The following is a 16,838-nucleotide window of genomic DNA, read 5'->3' as shown; positions in this document are numbered from 1 at the left end:
GCCTGTTAAAGAGGGGATCTGGGACCCCTATGAAAGGGGAGTTCCTCTCCATCAGACACCACTGTTAAAGGGTGTGTCTCCCTGTTGGAACCCCGGATAATTGGGGGTGTCTCACTGTTGGGACCCCAGTTAATCAGCTGTGTGTCTCTGTTGGGACCCCATTTAATGGGGAGTCTCCCCCCACCGGGTATCCCTGTTAAACAGGGAGTCCTGTTAAAGTGGTTCTTTCTCCATTGGGGTCTCCTGTTATGGGGGAGTCTCTCTTTGTCAGAGACCCATGTTAAAAGGGGAGGGGGTCTCTCTGCTGGGGATTCCATTTGAAGAGGGTCTCTCTCCATCAGGGAATCCTGTTACGGAGGTGGGGGTGGGGTTGGAGGTTCAGACAGGGAATGAACCTCACCTGGTGGCCACTGTCCCCGATGTTCCCTGACTGCTTCTGTCTCATAGATGGATCCCGACCTGGAGTGTGGGGTGACACTGAAATATTCACTGGGGGAGCAGCCGGTACAAGCTGAGACCAGGTTCAGCCTGAGACCCATCGAGTGCAGGAGGTAACTGTCCCCAAATCCCTCAACTCTGCCCCCGCCCTCCGTCACAATATAAAGGCTTCAGGAATAGTCTGCACTCCCCCCACACTATGCCCGTCATTTGTCACAATTCAGGATTATTACTACCCCCCCCCCCAGGGTTCTTGCACAGAAAACATGAAACACCCAACACATAAAAAAGGACAAATCCCGCAAACAACCAGAAAAATGAGCGAGAAACACAGAATATAAAACATGAAACCACAGAGTCATTGAAACAGTCTCGGACAGTTCAGTGTAGCTCGGTGTTGTACAGTGACTGCAGGCCGCAGAAGCAGTCCGCCCCCATCACAATCGCACAAAATAGCAATTAAATAGGAGTAACCAGACGTCATTAACACGTATACGGTGCACTGTAGCGGACTGGGACACGGAGCCCGGACTCGGACTGGGACACGGAGCCCGGGACTCGGACTGGGACACGGAGCCCGGACTCGGACTGGGACACGGAGCCCGGGACTCGGACTGGGACACGGAGCCCGGACTCGGACTGGGACACGGAGCCCGGACTCGGACTGGGACACGGAGCCCGGACTCGGACTGGGACACGGAGCCCGGACTCGGACTGGGACACGGAGCCCGGGACTCGGACTGGGACACGGAGCCCGGGACTCGGACTGGGACACGGAGCCCGGGACTCGGACTGGGACACGGAGCCCGGGACTCGGACTGGGACACGGAGCCCGGGACTCGGACTGGGACACGGAGCCCGGGACTCGGACTGGGACACGGAGCCCGGGACTCGGACTGGGACACGGAGCCCGGGACTCGGACTGGGACACGGAGCCCGGGACTCGGACTGGGACACGGAGCCCGGGACTCGGACTGGGACACGGAGCCCGGGACTCGGACTGGGACACGGAGCCCGGGACTCGGACTGGGACACGGAGCCCGGACTCGGACTGGGACACGGAGCCCGGAATCGGACTGGGACACGGAGCCCGGACTCGGACTGGGACACGGAGCCCGGACTCGGACCCGGACAGGGACACGGAGCCCGGGACTCGGACCCGGACTCGGACCCGGAGCCCGGGACTCGGACTGGGACACGGAGCCCGGGACTCGGACTGGGACACGGAGCCCGGACTCGGACTGGGACACGGAGCCCGGGACTCGGACTGGGACACGGAGCCCGGACTCGGACTGGGACACGGAGCCCGGACTCGGACTGGGACACGGAGCCCGGACTCGGACTGGGACACGGAGCCCGGACTCGGACTGGGACACGGAGCCCGGGACTCGGACTGGGACACGGAGCCCGGGACTCGGACTGGGACACGGAGCCCGGGACTCGGACTGGGACACGGAGCCCGGGACTCGGACTGGGACACGGAGCCCGGGACTCGGACTGGGACACGGAGCCCGGGACTCGGACTGGGACACGGAGCCCGGGACTCGGACTGGGACACGGAGCCCGGGACTCGGACTGGGACACGGAGCCCGGGACTCGGACTGGGACACGGAGCCCGGGACTCGGACTGGGACACGGAGCCCGGGACTCGGACTGGGACACGGAGCCCGGGACTCGGTCTGGGACACGGAGCCCGGGACTCGGACTGGGACACGGAGCCCGGGACTCGGACTGGGACACGGAGCCCGGACTCGGACTGGGACACGGAGCCCGGGACTCGGACTGGGACACGGAGCCCGGACTCGGACTGGGACACGGAGCCCGGACTCGGACTGGGACACGGAGCCCGGACTCGGACTGGGACACGGAGCCCGGACTCGGACTGGGACACGGAGCCCGGGACTCGGACTGGGACACGGAGCCCGGGACTCGGACTGGGACACGGAGCCCGGGACTCGGACTGGGACACGGAGCCCGGGACTCGGACTGGGACACGGAGCCCGGGACTCGGACTGGGACACGGAGCCCGGGACTCGGACTGGGACACGGAGCCCGGGACTCGGACTGGGACACGGAGCCCGGGACTCGGACTGGGACACGGAGCCCGGGACTCGGACTGGGACACGGAGCCCGGGACTCGGACTGGGACACGGAGCCCGGGACTCGGACTGGGACACGGAGCCCGGGACTCGGACTGGGACACGGAGCCCGGGACTCGGACTGGGACACGGAGCCCGGACTCGGACTGGGACACGGAGCCCGGAATCGGACTGGGACACGGAGCCCGGACTCGGACTGGGACACGGAGCCCGGACTCGGACCCGGACAGGGACACGGAGCCCGGGACTCGGACCCGGACTCGGACCCGGAGCCCGGGACTCGGACTGGGACACGGAGCCCGGGACTCGGACTCGGACTGGGACACGGAGCCCGGGACTCGGACTGGGACACGGAGCCCGGGACTCGGACTGGGACACGGAGCCCGGGACTCGGACTGGGACACGGAGCCCGGGACTCGGACTGGGACACGGAGCCCGGGACTCGGACTGGGACACGGAGCCCGGGACTCGGACAGGGACACGGAGCCCGGGACTCGGACAGGGACACGGAGCCCGGGACTCGGACTGGGACACGGAGCCCGGGACTCGGACTGGGACACGGAGCCCGGGACTCGGACTGGGACACGGAGCCCGGGACTCGGACTGGGACACGGAGCCCGGGACTCGGACTGGGACACGGAGCCCGGGACTCGGACTGGGACACGGAGCCCGGGACTCGGACTGGGACACGGAGCCCGGGACTCGGACTGGGACACGGAGCCCGGGACTCGGACTGGGACACGGAGCCCGGGACTCGGACTGGGACACGGAGCCCGGGACTCGGACTGGGACACGGAGCCCGGGACTCGGACTGGGACACGGAGCCCGGGACTCGGACCCGGACTCGGACCCGGAGCCCGGGACTCGGACTGGGACACGGAGCCCGGGACTCGGACTGGGACACGGAGCCCGGGACTCGGACTGGGACACGGAGCCCGGGACTCGGACTGGGACACGGAGCCCGGGACTCGGACTGGGACACGGAGCCCGGGACTCGGACTGGGACACGGAGCCCGGACTCGGACTGGGACACGGAGCCCGGGACTCGGACTGGGACACGGAGCCCGGACTCGGACTGGGACACGGAGCCCGGACTCGGACTGGGACACGGAGCCCGGACTCGGACTGGGACACGGAGCCCGGACTCGGACTGGGACACGGAGCCCGGGACTCGGACTGGGACACGGAGCCCGGGACTCGGACTGGGACACGGAGCCCGGGACTCGGACTGGGACACGGAGCCCGGGACTCGGACTGGGACACGGAGCCCGGGACTCGGACTGGGACACGGAGCCCGGGACTCGGACTGGGACACGGAGCCCGGGACTCGGACTGGGACACGGAGCCCGGGACTCGGACTGGGACACGGAGCCCGGGACTCGGACTGGGACACGGAGCCCGGGACTCGGACTGGGACACGGAGCCCGGGACTCGGACTGGGACACGGAGCCCGGGACTCGGACTGGGACACGGAGCCCGGGACTCGGACTGGGACACGGAGCCCGGGACTCGGACTGGGACACGGAGCCCGGACTCGGACTGGGACACGGAGCCCGGACTCGGACTGGGACACGGAGCCCGGACTCGGACCCGGACAGGGACACGGAGCCCGGGACTCGGACCCGGACTCGGACCCGGAGCCCGGGACTCGGACTGGGACACGGAGCCCGGGACTCGGACTCGGACTGGGACACGGAGCCCGGGACTCGGACTGGGACACGGAGCCCGGGACTCGGACTGGGACACGGAGCCCGGGACTCGGACTGGGACACGGAGCCCGGGACTCGGACTGGGACACGGAGCCCGGGACTCGGACTGGGACACGGAGCCCGGGACTCGGACTGGGACACGGAGCCCGGGACTCGGACTGGGACACGGAGCCCGGGACTCGGACTGGGACACGGAGCCCGGGACTCGGACTGGGACACGGAGCCCGGGACTCGGACTGGGACACGGAGCCCGGGACTCGGACTGGGACACGGAGCCCGGGACTCGGACTGGGACACGGAGCCCGGACTCGGACTGGGACACGGAGCCCGGACTCGGACCCGGACAGGGACACGGAGCCCGGGACTCGGACCCGGACTCGGACCCGGAGCCCGGGACTCGGACTGGGACACGGAGCCCGGGACTCGGACTGGGACACGGAGCCCGGGACTCGGACTGGGACACGGAGCCCGGGACTCGGACTGGGACACGGAGCCCGGGACTCGGACTGGGACACGGAGCCCGGGACTCGGACTGGGACACGGAGCCCGGGACTCGGACTGGGACACGGAGCCCGGGACTCGGACTGGGACACGGAGCCCGGGACTCGGACTGGGACACGGAGCCCGGGACTCGGACTGGGACACGGAGCCCGGGACTCGGACTGGGACACGGAGCCCGGGACTCGGACTGGGACACGGAGCCCGGGACTCGGACTGGGACACGGAGCCCGGGACTCGGACTGGGACACGGAGCCCGGGACTCGGACTGGGACACGGAGCCCGGGACTCGGACTGGGACACGGAGCCCGGGACTCGGACTGGGACACGGAGCCCGGGACTCGGACTGGGACACGGAGCCCGGGACTCGGACTGGGACACGGAGCCCGGGACTCGGACTGGGACACGGAGCCCGGGACTCGGACTGGGACACGGAGCCCGGGACTCGGACTGGGACACGGAGCCCGGGACTCGGACTGGGACACGGAGCCCGGACTCGGACTGGGACACGGAGCCCGGACTCGGACTGGGACACGGAGCCCGGAATCGGACTGGGACACGGAGCCCGGACTCGGACTGGGACACGGAGCCCGGACTCGGACCCGGACAGGGACACGGAGCCCGGGACTCGGACCCGGACTCGGACCCGGAGCCCGGGACTCGGACCCGGACTCGGACCCGGAGCCCGGGACTCGGACTGGGACACGGAGCCCGGGACTCGGACTGGGACACGGAGCCCGGGACTCGGACTGGGACACGGAGCCCGGGACTCGGACTGGGACACGGAGCCCGGGACTCGGACTGGGACACGGAGCCCGGGACTCGGACTCGGACTGGGACACGGAGCCCGGGACTCGGACTGGGACACGGAGCCCGGGACTCGGACTGGGACACGGAGCCCGGGACTCGGACTGGGACACGGAGCCCGGGACTCGGACTGGGACACGGAGCCCGGGACTCGGACTGGGACACGGAGCCCGGGACTCGGACTGGGACACGGAGCCCGGGACTCGGACTGGGACACGGAGCCCGGGACTCGGACTGGGACACGGAGCCCGGGACTCGGACTGGGACACGGAGCCCGGGACTCGGACTGGGACACGGAGCCCGGGACTCGCACTGGGACACGGAGCCCGGGACTCGGACACGGAGCCCGGGACTCGGACTGGGACACGGAGCCCGGGACTCGGACCGGGACACGGAGCCCGGGACTCGGACCGGGACACGGAGCCCGGACTCGGACTGGGACACGGAGCCCGGACTCGGACTGGGACACGGAGCCCGGACTCGGACCCGGACAGGGACACGGAGCCCGGGACTCGGACCCGGACTCGGACCCGGAGCCCGGGACTCGGACTGGGACACGGAGCCCGGGACTCGGACTCGGACTGGGACACGGAGCCCGGGACTCGGACTGGGACACGGAGCCCGGGACTCGGACTGGGACACGGAGCCCGGGACTCGGACTGGGACACGGAGCCCGGGACTCGGACTGGGACACGGAGCCCGGGACTCGGACTGGGACACGGAGCCCGGGACTCGGACAGGGACACGGAGCCCGGGACTCGGACTGGGACACGGAGCCCGGGACTCGGACTGGGACACGGAGCCCGGGACTCGGACTGGGACACGGAGCCCGGGACTCGGACTGGGACACGGAGCCCGGGACTCGGACTGGGACACGGAGCCCGGGACTCGGACTGGGACACGGAGCCCGGGACTCGGACTGGGACACGGAGCCCGGGACTCGGACTGGGACACGGAGCCCGGGACTCGGACTGGGACACGGAGCCCGGGACTCGGACTGGGACACGGAGCCCGGGACTCGGACTGGGACACGGAGCCCGGACTCGGACTGGGACACGGAGCCCGGACTCGGACCCGGACAGGGACACGGAGCCCGGGACTCGGACCCGGACTCGGACCCGGAGCCCGGGACTCGGACTGGGACACGGAGCCCGGGACTCGGACTGGGACACGGAGCCCGGGACTCGGACTGGGACACGGAGCCCGGGACTCGGACTGGGACACGGAGCCCGGGACTCGGACTGGGACACGGAGCCCGGGACTCGGACTGGGACACGGAGCCCGGGACTCGGACTGGGACACGGAGCCCGGGACTCGGACTGGGACACGGAGCCCGGGACTCGGACTGGGACACGGAGCCCGGGACTCGGACTGGGACACGGAGCCCGGGACTCGGACTGGGACACGGAGCCCGGGACTCGGACTGGGACACGGAGCCCGGGACTCGGACTGGGACACGGAGCCCGGGACTCGGACTGGGACACGGAGCCCGGGACTCGGACTGGGACACGGAGCCCGGGACTCGGACTGGGACACGGAGCCCGGGACTCGGACTGGGACACGGAGCCCGGGACTCGGACTGGGACACGGAGCCCGGGACTCGGACTGGGACACGGAGCCCGGGACTCGGACTGGGACACGGAGCCCGGGACTCGGACTGGGACACGGAGCCCGGGACTCGGACTGGGACACGGAGCCCGGGACTCGGACTGGGACACGGAGCCCGGACTCGGACTGGGACACGGAGCCCGGACTCGGACTGGGACACGGAGCCCGGAATCGGACTGGGACACGGAGCCCGGACTCGGACTGGGACACGGAGCCCGGACTCGGACCCGGACAGGGACACGGAGCCCGGGACTCGGACCCGGACTCGGACCCGGAGCCCGGGACTCGGACCCGGACTCGGACCCGGAGCCCGGGACTCGGACTGGGACACGGAGCCCGGGACTCGGACTGGGACACGGAGCCCGGGACTCGGACTGGGACACGGAGCCCGGGACTCGGACTGGGACACGGAGCCCGGGACTCGGACTGGGACACGGAGCCCGGGACTCGGACTCGGACTGGGACACGGAGCCCGGGACTCGGACTGGGACACGGAGCCCGGGACTCGGACTGGGACACGGAGCCCGGGACTCGGACTGGGACACGGAGCCCGGGACTCGGACTGGGACACGGAGCCCGGGACTCGGACTGGGACACGGAGCCCGGGACTCGGACTGGGACACGGAGCCCGGGACTCGGACTGGGACACGGAGCCCGGGACTCGGACTGGGACACGGAGCCCGGGACTCGGACTGGGACACGGAGCCCGGGACTCGCACTGGGACACGGAGCCCGGGACTCGGACACGGAGCCCGGGACTCGGACTGGGACACGGAGCCCGGGACTCGGACCGGGACACGGAGCCCGGGACTCGGACCGGGACACGGAGCCCGGGACTCGGACTGGGACACGGAGCCCGGGACTCGGACTGGGACACGGAGCCCGGGACTCGGACTGGGACACGGAGCCCGGGACTCGGACTGGGACACGGAGCCCGGGACTCGGACTGGGACACGGAGCCCGGGACTCGGACTGGGACACGGAGCCCGGGACTCGCACTGGGACACGGAGCCCGGGACTCGGACACGGAGCCCGGGACTCGGACTGGGACACGGAGCCCGGGACTCGGACCGGGACACGGAGCCCGGGACTCGGACCGGGACACGGAGCCCGGGACTCGGACCGGGACACGGAGCCCGGGACTCGGACCGGGACACGGAGCCCGGGACTCGGACCGGGACACGGAGCCCGGGACACGGAGCCCGGGACTCGGACCGGGACACGGAGCCCGGGACTCGGACCGGGACACGGAGCCCGGGACTCGGACCCGGAGCCCGGGACTCGGACCCGGAGCCCGGGACTCGGACTGGGACACGGAGCCCGGGACTCGGACTGGGACACGGAGCCCGGGACTCGGACTGGGACACGGAGCCCGGGACTCGGACTGGGACACGGAGCCCGGGACTCGGACTGGGACACGGAGCCCGGGACTCGGACTGGGACACGGAGCCCGGGACTCGGACTGGGACACGGAGCCCGGGACTCGGACTGGGACACGGAGCCCGGGACTCGGACTGGGACACGGAGCCCGGGACTCGGACTGGGACACGGAGCCCGGGACTCGGACTGGGACACGGAGCCCGGGACTCGGACTGGGACACGGAGCCCGGACTCGGACCTGGACTGGGACACGGAGCCCGGACTCGGACCTGGACTGGGACACGGAGCCCGGGACTCGGACTGGGACACGGAGCCCGGGACTCGGACTGGGACACGGAGCCCGGGACTCGGACTCGGACTGGGACTGGGACACGGAGCCCGGGACTCGGACTCGGACTGGGACACGGAGCCCGGGACTCGGACGGGAAAAGCAGCCCCGGACTCGGACTGGGACACGGAGCCCGGACTCGGACTGGCACATGAGACGACAAAGCCAAACAATGACAGACAATTCCTATCTCGATTCAGAGTTGAGGCAAATGGCTGGCTAAATTCGGCTGGACATGTAAATGAGAGGATTCAGAAGGCAACCCCAGGCCCTGAAGCAACCTGGAGTCCAGTATTCCCGGCGACCCGGAACGTGCATTGCCGAACTACTCAGAGGTCGGACAGCTCCGAGTAGATGTAAACCGGAACTTTTATGCTGCCGGTTCGTTGTGAATCAGCTGCCCTAATCAAGGAGCCCAGTAGGACACGGGGAAAAGGAAATTAACTGAAATGAGGAGTCAACGGACCGGGACCTGACCGTATTAACTGGCTGCAGCATGTCCCGGTATGGAAACACCAATGCCTTGGAATGGAAAATCTTTCCAAAAGTAGTGGAATCGGCCCAGTACATCACAGGGAAACCTCCCAACCATGAGCCCATCTACAGGAAACACTGTCGTAGGGAAGCAGCAAACCGGCTTCGGGGACCCCACCAACTGGACCGTGCTCTCCTCTCACTGCTGCCATCAGGTAGTAGGTTCAAGATCCTCAGGACTCGCCCCACCAGGTTTAACAACAGTTACAACCCCTCAACCATCATGCTCCTGAACAAAAGGGGATAACTGCACCCACTTCCCCATCACTGAGATGTTCCCATGACCAATGACGCCACGTTAAGGACGGTCTTATTTATTGCTATTTGTTGACATTTTCATGCACACAGTCTGTTCTCTGCACTCCGGTTGATCTTCCATTGACCCTGTTACAGTTACTGCCCTTCAGATTTGCCCCACAAACAGATGAATCTCAGGGTGACATTTCTGTACTTTGATAGCAACATTCACTTTGAACTTTGTCCACCCGCCCGCCTTCCGCTCTCGTCCCCGTTGATTTCAATCCCGCAAACGCTTCAATCGGCGAGAAAGGGAGCCGATCACGGACTCGCGCCCCGTCCTTTGTGTAGGCTTTTCCGTTCAAAGACAGTGTTTCCACACTGGGCCATGTGTCAGTATAATCCCCACAGCACATCGAAACACAACTCCATCTCCCACTCCTCCCGTTCCCCTCTCTCCCTCCTCCCGTTCCCCTCTCTCCCTCGTCCCCGTTCCCCTCTCTCGCTCCTCCCCGTTCCCCTCTCTCGCTCCTCCCCGTACCCCTCTCTCGCTCCTCCCCGTTCCCCTCTCTCGCTCCTCCCCGTTCCCCTCTCTCGCTCCTCCCCGTTCCCCTCTCTCCCTCCTCCCCGTTCCCTTCTCTCGCTCCTCCCCGTTCCCCTCTCTCGCTCCTCCCCGTTCCCCTCTCTTGCTCCTCCCCGTTCCCTTCTCTCGCTCCTCCCCGTTCCCCTCTCTCGCTCCTCCCCGTTCCCCTCTCTTGCTCCTCCCCGTTCCCCTCTCTCGCTCCTCCCCGTTCCCTTCTCTCGCTCCTCCCCGTTCCCCTCTCTCGCTCCTCCCCGTTCCCCTCTCTCGCTCCTCCCCGTTCCCTTCTCTCGCTCCTCCCCGTTCCCCTCTCTCGCTCCTCCCCGTTCCCCTCTCTCGCTCCTCCCCGTTCCCCTCTCTCGCTCCTCCCTGTTCCCCTCTCTCGCTCCTCCCCGTTCCCTTCTCTCGCTCCTCCCTGTTCCCCTCTCTCGCTCCTCCCCGTTCCCCTCTCTCGCTCCTCCCCGTTCCCCTCTCTCCCTCCTCCCCGTTCCCCTCTCTCCCTCCTCCCCATTCCCCTCTCTCCCTCCTCCCCGTTCTCTTCTCTCCCTCCTCCCCATTCTCCATTTCCAACCCTTTCCCCTCCCTCTCCCTCCTCCCCATTCCCCTCTCTCCATTTCCAACCCTTTCCCCCTCCCTCTCTCCCTCCTCCCCGTTCCCCTCTCTCCCTCCTCCCCGTTCCCCTCTCTCCATTTCCAACCCTTTCCCCCTCCCTCTCTCCCTCCTCCCCGTTCCCCTCTCTCCCTCCTCCCCGTTCCCCTCTCCCTCCTCCCCGTTCCCCTCTCTCCCTCCTCCCCGTTCCCCTCTCTCCCTCCTCCCCATTCTCCTCTCCATTTCCAACACTTTCCCCCTCCCTCTCTCCCTCCTCCCCATTCTCCTCTCTCCATTTCCAACCCTTTCCCCCCCTCTCTCGCTCCTCCCCGTTCCCCTCTCTCGCTCCTCCCCGTTCCCCCCTCTCCATTTCCAACCCTTTCCCCCCCTCTCTCGCTCCAGCTCCTCTGTCCACCGTCTGGCAGCCAAGGCTCTGCTGGGATCTCTGGATCTCGGGCCGGACCGCGACACGGAGCAGGTGAAGAGGCGTCTGGTTGAGATCAGCACCCAGGCCAACGTGGTCTGTTCGCGGACGGCCTTCATCGCCATCAACAAGGAGCTCGGCCAGGCCGTGCAGGGACCCCTTATCCGCAGGGACGTCCCCCTCTTTGCAGGTGGGTGCTGCTAATTGCCGGGGGTGGTGGGTGGGTGAGGGGGTGATGGGTGCTGAGTGGCCGTAAACTCGACCTCGCTGGGGACTAGGGGACCCGCGCTCAGCTGGAGGTGGAGTGAATTGGCTGGGTGAACTCTCCTCATTTAAAGGGAGGGACAGTGAGGTGTGAACCCCAGCCCAGTCTGTACCTCCCTCCCATCTCTCCACCTCCATCTCTGAATCCTTTCCCGTCCACTGCCCACCATCTTGCCCTCCCTCCCTCCTATCCCCTCCTCTCTCTAACCCCTGACCCTGGGGAGATGTATTTCATTTTCTCCTCAACACACCCAAAATACTGGAGGACCTCAGCAGGCCGGGCCTCCCTCTGATGCCCCTCTCTCCTCTCCCCCCCCCCCCCCCGCACCACCCGTTATCCTTTCTTCCATGGCCTTCTGTCTCTTTCAACAGTCAACTTCCTCGCTCTTTGCTTTCTCCCTCCCCCTCCAGGTTTCACCCATCGCCTGGCGTTTCCCTCTCCCCTGCCCCCACCTTGCAAATCTACCCCTCAGTTTACTCTCTCCCGTCCTGCCAAAGGGTTTCGTCCCGAAACATCGACTCTGATATTTTACGCAGACGCTGCCTGGCCTGCTGAGTTTGTGTATGTTGCTCGGATTTCCAGCATCTGCGGACGTACTCTCGTTTGTGATTTCATTTTCCCCTCTCTCGTTCCCTCAATGAGTTGCCCACCTCTTCCTCTGCCACCTGCACAAATGGGTATTGTTTGCCAGTTTCGGGGAATGGTCACACTTCCTCCAACTCCACTCTCTCAGCCTCAACACCACTCTCCCCCTCCGTTCCCGTACCCCTCCACTCTCCGTTAACCTCCCCCTCCCCTTTCCCCTCCCCCTCCATCCTCCCCCCTCCATTCCCCATCTCCCTTTCCGTTCCCTGCCCCTGTCTCCCTCATCTCCCACCATCTGCCGTTGACGTTGGGAAGATCTGATTCATTTTCTCTCTCTGCCCCTCAGCGAATTTCGCGGCTCATCAAATGATGAGATGCCTAGAGGCTCCACTTCAACGATTCTGCGGTAAGTGATCCCACTTCCTTCACCTCCCATTCACTGCCTCTCCCACCCTCTCCCTCACCCTGGCTCCCTCTCCCAGTCTCCGCCTCCCTCTCCCTCGTCCAGTCTCCGCCTCCCTCTCCCTCCTCCAGTCTCCGCCTCCCTCTCCCTCCTCCAGTCTCCGCCTCCCTCTCCCTCGTCCAGTCTCCCTCTCCCTCGTCCACTCTCCATCACCCAGTTTCCACCTCCCTCTCCCTCGTCCGGTCTCCGCCTCCCTCTCCCTCGTCCAGTCTCCGCCTCCCTCTCCCTCGTCCAGTCTCCGCCTCCCTCTCCCTCGTCCAGTCTCCATCTCCCTCTCCCTCGTCCAGTCTCTGCCTCCCTCTCCCTCGTCCAGTCTCCATCTCCCTCTCCCTCGTCCAGACTCTGCCTCCCTCTCCCTCGTCCAGTCTCCGCCTCCCTCTCCCTCCTCCAGTCTCCGCCTCCCTCTCCCTCGTCCAGTCTCCGCCTCCCTCTCCCTCGTCCAGTCTCCGCCTCCCTCTCCCTCGTCCAGTCTCCATCTCCAAGTCTCCCTCGTCCAGTCTCCGTCTCCCAGTCTCTGCCTCCCTCTCCCTCGTCCACTCTCCATCACCCAGTTTCCACCTCCCTCTCCCTCGTCCAGTCTCCACCTCCCTCTCCCTCGTCCAGTCTCCGTCTCCCTCTCCCTCGTCCAGTCTCCGCCTCCCTCTCCCTCGTCCAGTCTCTGCCTCCCTCTCCCTCGTCCAGTCTCTGCCTCCCTCTCCCTCGTCCAGTCTCCGCCTCCCTCTCCCTCGTCCAGTCTCTGCCTCCCTCTCCCTCGTCCAGTCTCCGTCTCCCAGTCTCTGCCTCCCTCTCCCTCGTCCACTCTCCATCACCCAGTTTCCACCTCCCTCTCCCTCGTCCAGTCTCCACCTCCCTCTCCCTCGTCCAGTCTCCGTCTCCCAGTCTCTGCCTCCCTCTCCCTCGTCCAGTCTCCACCTCCCTCTCCCTCGTCCAGTCTCCACCTCCCTCTCCCTCGTCCAGTCTCCGTCTCCCAGTTTCCGCCTCCCTCTCCCTCGTCCAGTCTCCGCCTCCCTCTCCCTCGTCCAGTCTCCGCCTCCTTCTCCCTCGTCCAGTCTCCATCTCCCTCTCCCTCGTCCAGTCTCCGCCTCCCTCTCCCTTGTCCGTCTCCCTCTCCCTCGTCCAGTCTCCGCCTCCCTCTCCCTCGTCCAGTCTCCGTCTCCCTGTCTCTGCCTCCCTCTCCCTCGTCAACTCTCCATCACCCAGTTTCCACCTCCCTCTCCCTCGTCCAGTCTCCGCCTCCCTCTCCCTCGTCCAGTCTCTGTCTCCCAGTCTCTGCCTCCCTCTCCCTCGTCCACTCTCCATCACCCAGTTTCCACCTCCCTCTCCCTCGTCCAGTCTCCGTCTCCCAGTTTCCGCCTCCCTCTCCCTCGTCCAGTCTCCGCCTCCTTCTCCCTCGTCCAGTCTCCGTCTCCCTCTCCCTCGTCCAGTCTCCGCCTCCCTCTCCCTCGTCCAGTCTCCGCCTCCCTCTCCCTCGTCCAGTCTCCGTCTCCCAGTCTCTGCCTCCCTCTCCCTCGTCCACTCTCCATCACCCAGTTTCCACCTCCCTCTCCCTCGTCCAGTCTCCACCTCCCTCTCCCTCGTCCAGTCTCCGTCTCCCAGTCTCTGCCTCCCTCTCCCTCGTCCAGTCTCCACCTCCCTCTCCCTCGTCCAGTCTCCGTCTCCCAGTTTCCGCCTCCCTCTCCCTCGTCCAGTCTCCGCCTCCCTCTCCCTCGTCCAGTCTCCGCCTCCTTCTCCCTCGTCCAGTCTCCATCTCCCTCTCCCTCGTCCAGTCTCCGCCTCCCTCTCCCTTGTCCGTCTCCCTCTCCCTCGTCCAGTCTCCGCCTCCCTCTCCCTCGTCCAGTCTCCGTCTCCCTGTCTCTGCCTCCCTCTCCCTCGTCAACTCTCCATCACCCAGTTTCCACCTCCCTCTCCCTCGTCCAGTCTCCGTCTCCCAGTTTCCGCCTCCCTCTCCCTCGTCCAGTCTCCGCCTCCTTCTCCCTCGTCCAGTCTCCGTCTCCCTCTCCCTCGTCCAGTCTCCGCCTCCCTCTCCCTCGTCCAGTCTCCGCCTCCCTCTCCCTCGTCCAGTCTCCGCCTCCCTCTCCCTCGTCCAGTCTCCGCCTCCCTCTCCCTCGTCCAGTCTCCGCCTCCCTCTCCCTCGTCCAGTCTCCGCCTCCCTCTCCCTCGTCCAGTCTCCGCCTCCCTCTCCCTCGTCCAGTCTCCGCCTCCCTCTCCCTCGTCCAGTCTCCGTCTCCCAGTCTCTGCCTCCCTCTCCCTCATCCACTCTCCATCTCCCAGTCTCTGCCTCCCTCTCCCTCATCCACTCTCCATCACCCAGTTTCCACCTCCCTCTCCCTCGTCCAGTCTCCGCCTCCTTCTCCCTCGTCCAGTCTCCGCCTCCCTCTCCCTCGTCCAGTCTCCGCCTCCCTCTCCCTCGTCCAGTCTCCGCCTCCCCCTCCCTCGTCCAGTCTCCGCCTCCCTCTCCCTCGTCCAGTCTCCGCCTCCCTCTCCCTCGTCCAGTCTCCGCCTCCCTCTCCCTCGTCCAGTCTCCGCCTCCCTCTCCCTCGTCCAGTCTCCGCCTCCCTCTCCCTCGTCCAGTCTCCGCCTCCCTCTCCCTCGTCCAGTCTCCGCCTCCCTCTCCCTCGTCCAGTCTCCGTCTCCCAGTCTCTGCCTCCCTCTCCCTTGTCCAGTCTCCCTCCCTCTCCCTCGTCCAGTCTCCGCCTCCCTCTCCCTCGTCCAGTCTCCGCCTCCCTCTCCCTCGTCCAGTCTCCGTCTCCCAGTCTCTGCCTCCCTCTCCCTCGTCCACTCTCCATCACCCAGTTTCCACCTCCCTCTCCCTCGTCCAGTCTCCGCCGCCTCCTCCCTCGTCCAGTCTCCGCCTCCTTCTCCCTCGTCCAGTCTCCGCCTCCTTCTCCCTCGTCCAGTCTCCGCCTCCCTCTCCCTCGTCCAGTCTCCGCCTCCCTCTCCCTCGTCCAGTCTCCGCCTCCCTCTCCCTCGTCCAGTTTCTGCCTCCCTCTCCCTCGTCCAGTCTCCGCCTCCCTCTCCCTCGTCCAGTCTCCGCCTCCTTCTCCCTCGTCCAGTCTCCGCCTCCTTCTCCCTCGTCCCATCTCCGCCTCCCTCCTCCTGTCTCCCTCCCTCTCACTCACCCCGTCTCTCTCCCCCGTCTGCCCCATTCTCATCCCTTCCCTTCATCCTCAGTATCCTCCCAACACCCTCCCCACCCCCTCTCTCCTCACCCTTCCTGCCGCTCTCTGCCCCTGTGCTCTCTCTTTCCCCGACCCTCTGTCCATACAATTGACCCTGTGACGATGTATTTCATTTCCCCTCTCTCTGTCCCCCGGGAGGTTTCCTGCCTCCTCCTGTCGGCGGTATTGATGAGTTCTACCACTTCCTCGCCCTCCCTGTCACTCCCTCCCCCTCTGTCACTCCCTCACTCTCAGTCACCCTCTCTCTCCACCTCCCAGCCCCTCTGTCTTCCAAACCCACATTCCCCCCGAAACCACCCTTCCACCTAATCCCCATTTTCGCTCTTCCCCTTCTCCCTCTCACCTCTCTCCCCTTCTCCCTTCAGCCTCCCTCTCCTCCCCATCTCCCCTCCCTCTTTCCTATCTCCCCCTGCCCCCTCCCCTTCCCTCTCTCCCTCCTCTGCTCACCATCCCCCTCCATTCCCATCCATCCCCCACCCACCCCTCTACCCTCAATCTCCCCATCCTGACTTCCACCTCCCCCTCATAACTCTCTCAGCCTCAACACCTCTCTCCCCTTCCACCCCACCTCTTACCCCTCTCCTCACCCCCCACCTCTGTTCTCCTCTCTCCTCACCCCCCACCTCCACCGACCCTCTGCTTCTGCCGTTGACGATGGGAAGATCTGATTCATTTTCTCTCTCTGTCCCTCGGCGAATTGCCCAGGTTCTCAAAGAATGAAATTCAAAAGGGCTCATCATGGACTCCTTCCCGGTAAGTGATCCCACTTCCTTCACCTCCCATTCACTGCCTCTCCCACACTCAACCTCTCCGTCTCCCTCTCCCACCCTCCCCCTCTCCGTCTCCCTCTCCCACCCTCACCCTCACCCTCACCCTCTCCGTCTCCCTATCCGTCTCCCTCTCCCTCTCCCTGTCTCCCTCTCCCTCGCTCCGTCTCCTTCCCTCTCCGTCTCCCTCCCATGTCTGCCCCATTCTCACCCCTTCCCTTCATACTCAGTATCCTCCCAACACCCTCCCCGCCCCCTCCCCCACTCTCCTCACCCTTCCTGCCGCTCTCTGCCCCTGTGCTCTCTCTTTCCCCGACCCTCTGTCCATACCATTGACCCTGTGACGATG

The 16,838-nt window shown here is 66.6% G+C and overlaps 2 protein-coding genes across 8 annotated transcripts in view; one reads left to right on the top strand and one right to left on the bottom strand.

The window, feature by feature from the left end:
- LOC132381866 (uncharacterized) overlaps positions 1–11,202 on the bottom strand; it is a 61,487-nt gene extending 50,285 nt beyond the window's left edge. The window contains exon 1 of the mRNA XM_059951584.1: positions 8,747–11,202. Coding sequence (XP_059807567.1) covers positions 10,000–11,088 — 1,089 coding nt within the window. The 5' untranslated portion in view covers positions 11,089–11,202 and the 3' untranslated portion in view covers positions 8,747–9,999. The remainder of the gene's footprint in view (positions 1–8,746) is intronic.
- Positions 1–16,838, top strand: part of LOC132381864 (von Willebrand factor A domain-containing protein 5A-like) — a 49,133-nt gene that overhangs the window by 22,565 nt on the left and 9,730 nt on the right. For all 7 annotated transcript variants that reach the window (XR_009508135.1, XM_059951572.1, XM_059951571.1 and 4 more), the window contains exons 13-16: positions 448–551; positions 11,209–11,420; positions 12,427–12,486; positions 16,428–16,475. Coding sequence is in view for 6 of the 7 variants with exons in the window: in XM_059951572.1 (XP_059807555.1) it covers positions 448–551; positions 11,209–11,420; positions 12,427–12,486; positions 16,428–16,475 (424 nt within the window). In the remaining variant the exon portion in view is untranslated. The remainder of the gene's footprint in view (positions 1–447; positions 552–11,208; positions 11,421–12,426; positions 12,487–16,427; positions 16,476–16,838) is intronic.

The sequence above is a fragment of the Hypanus sabinus genome, chromosome 26, assembly GCF_030144855.1.
Source record: "Hypanus sabinus isolate sHypSab1 chromosome 26, sHypSab1.hap1, whole genome shotgun sequence".
Classification (NCBI taxonomy): domain Eukaryota; kingdom Metazoa; phylum Chordata; class Chondrichthyes; order Myliobatiformes; family Dasyatidae; genus Hypanus; species Hypanus sabinus.
Note: the sequence above shows the minus strand (reverse complement) of the source record. Positions and strands in the feature narration are given on the sequence as shown.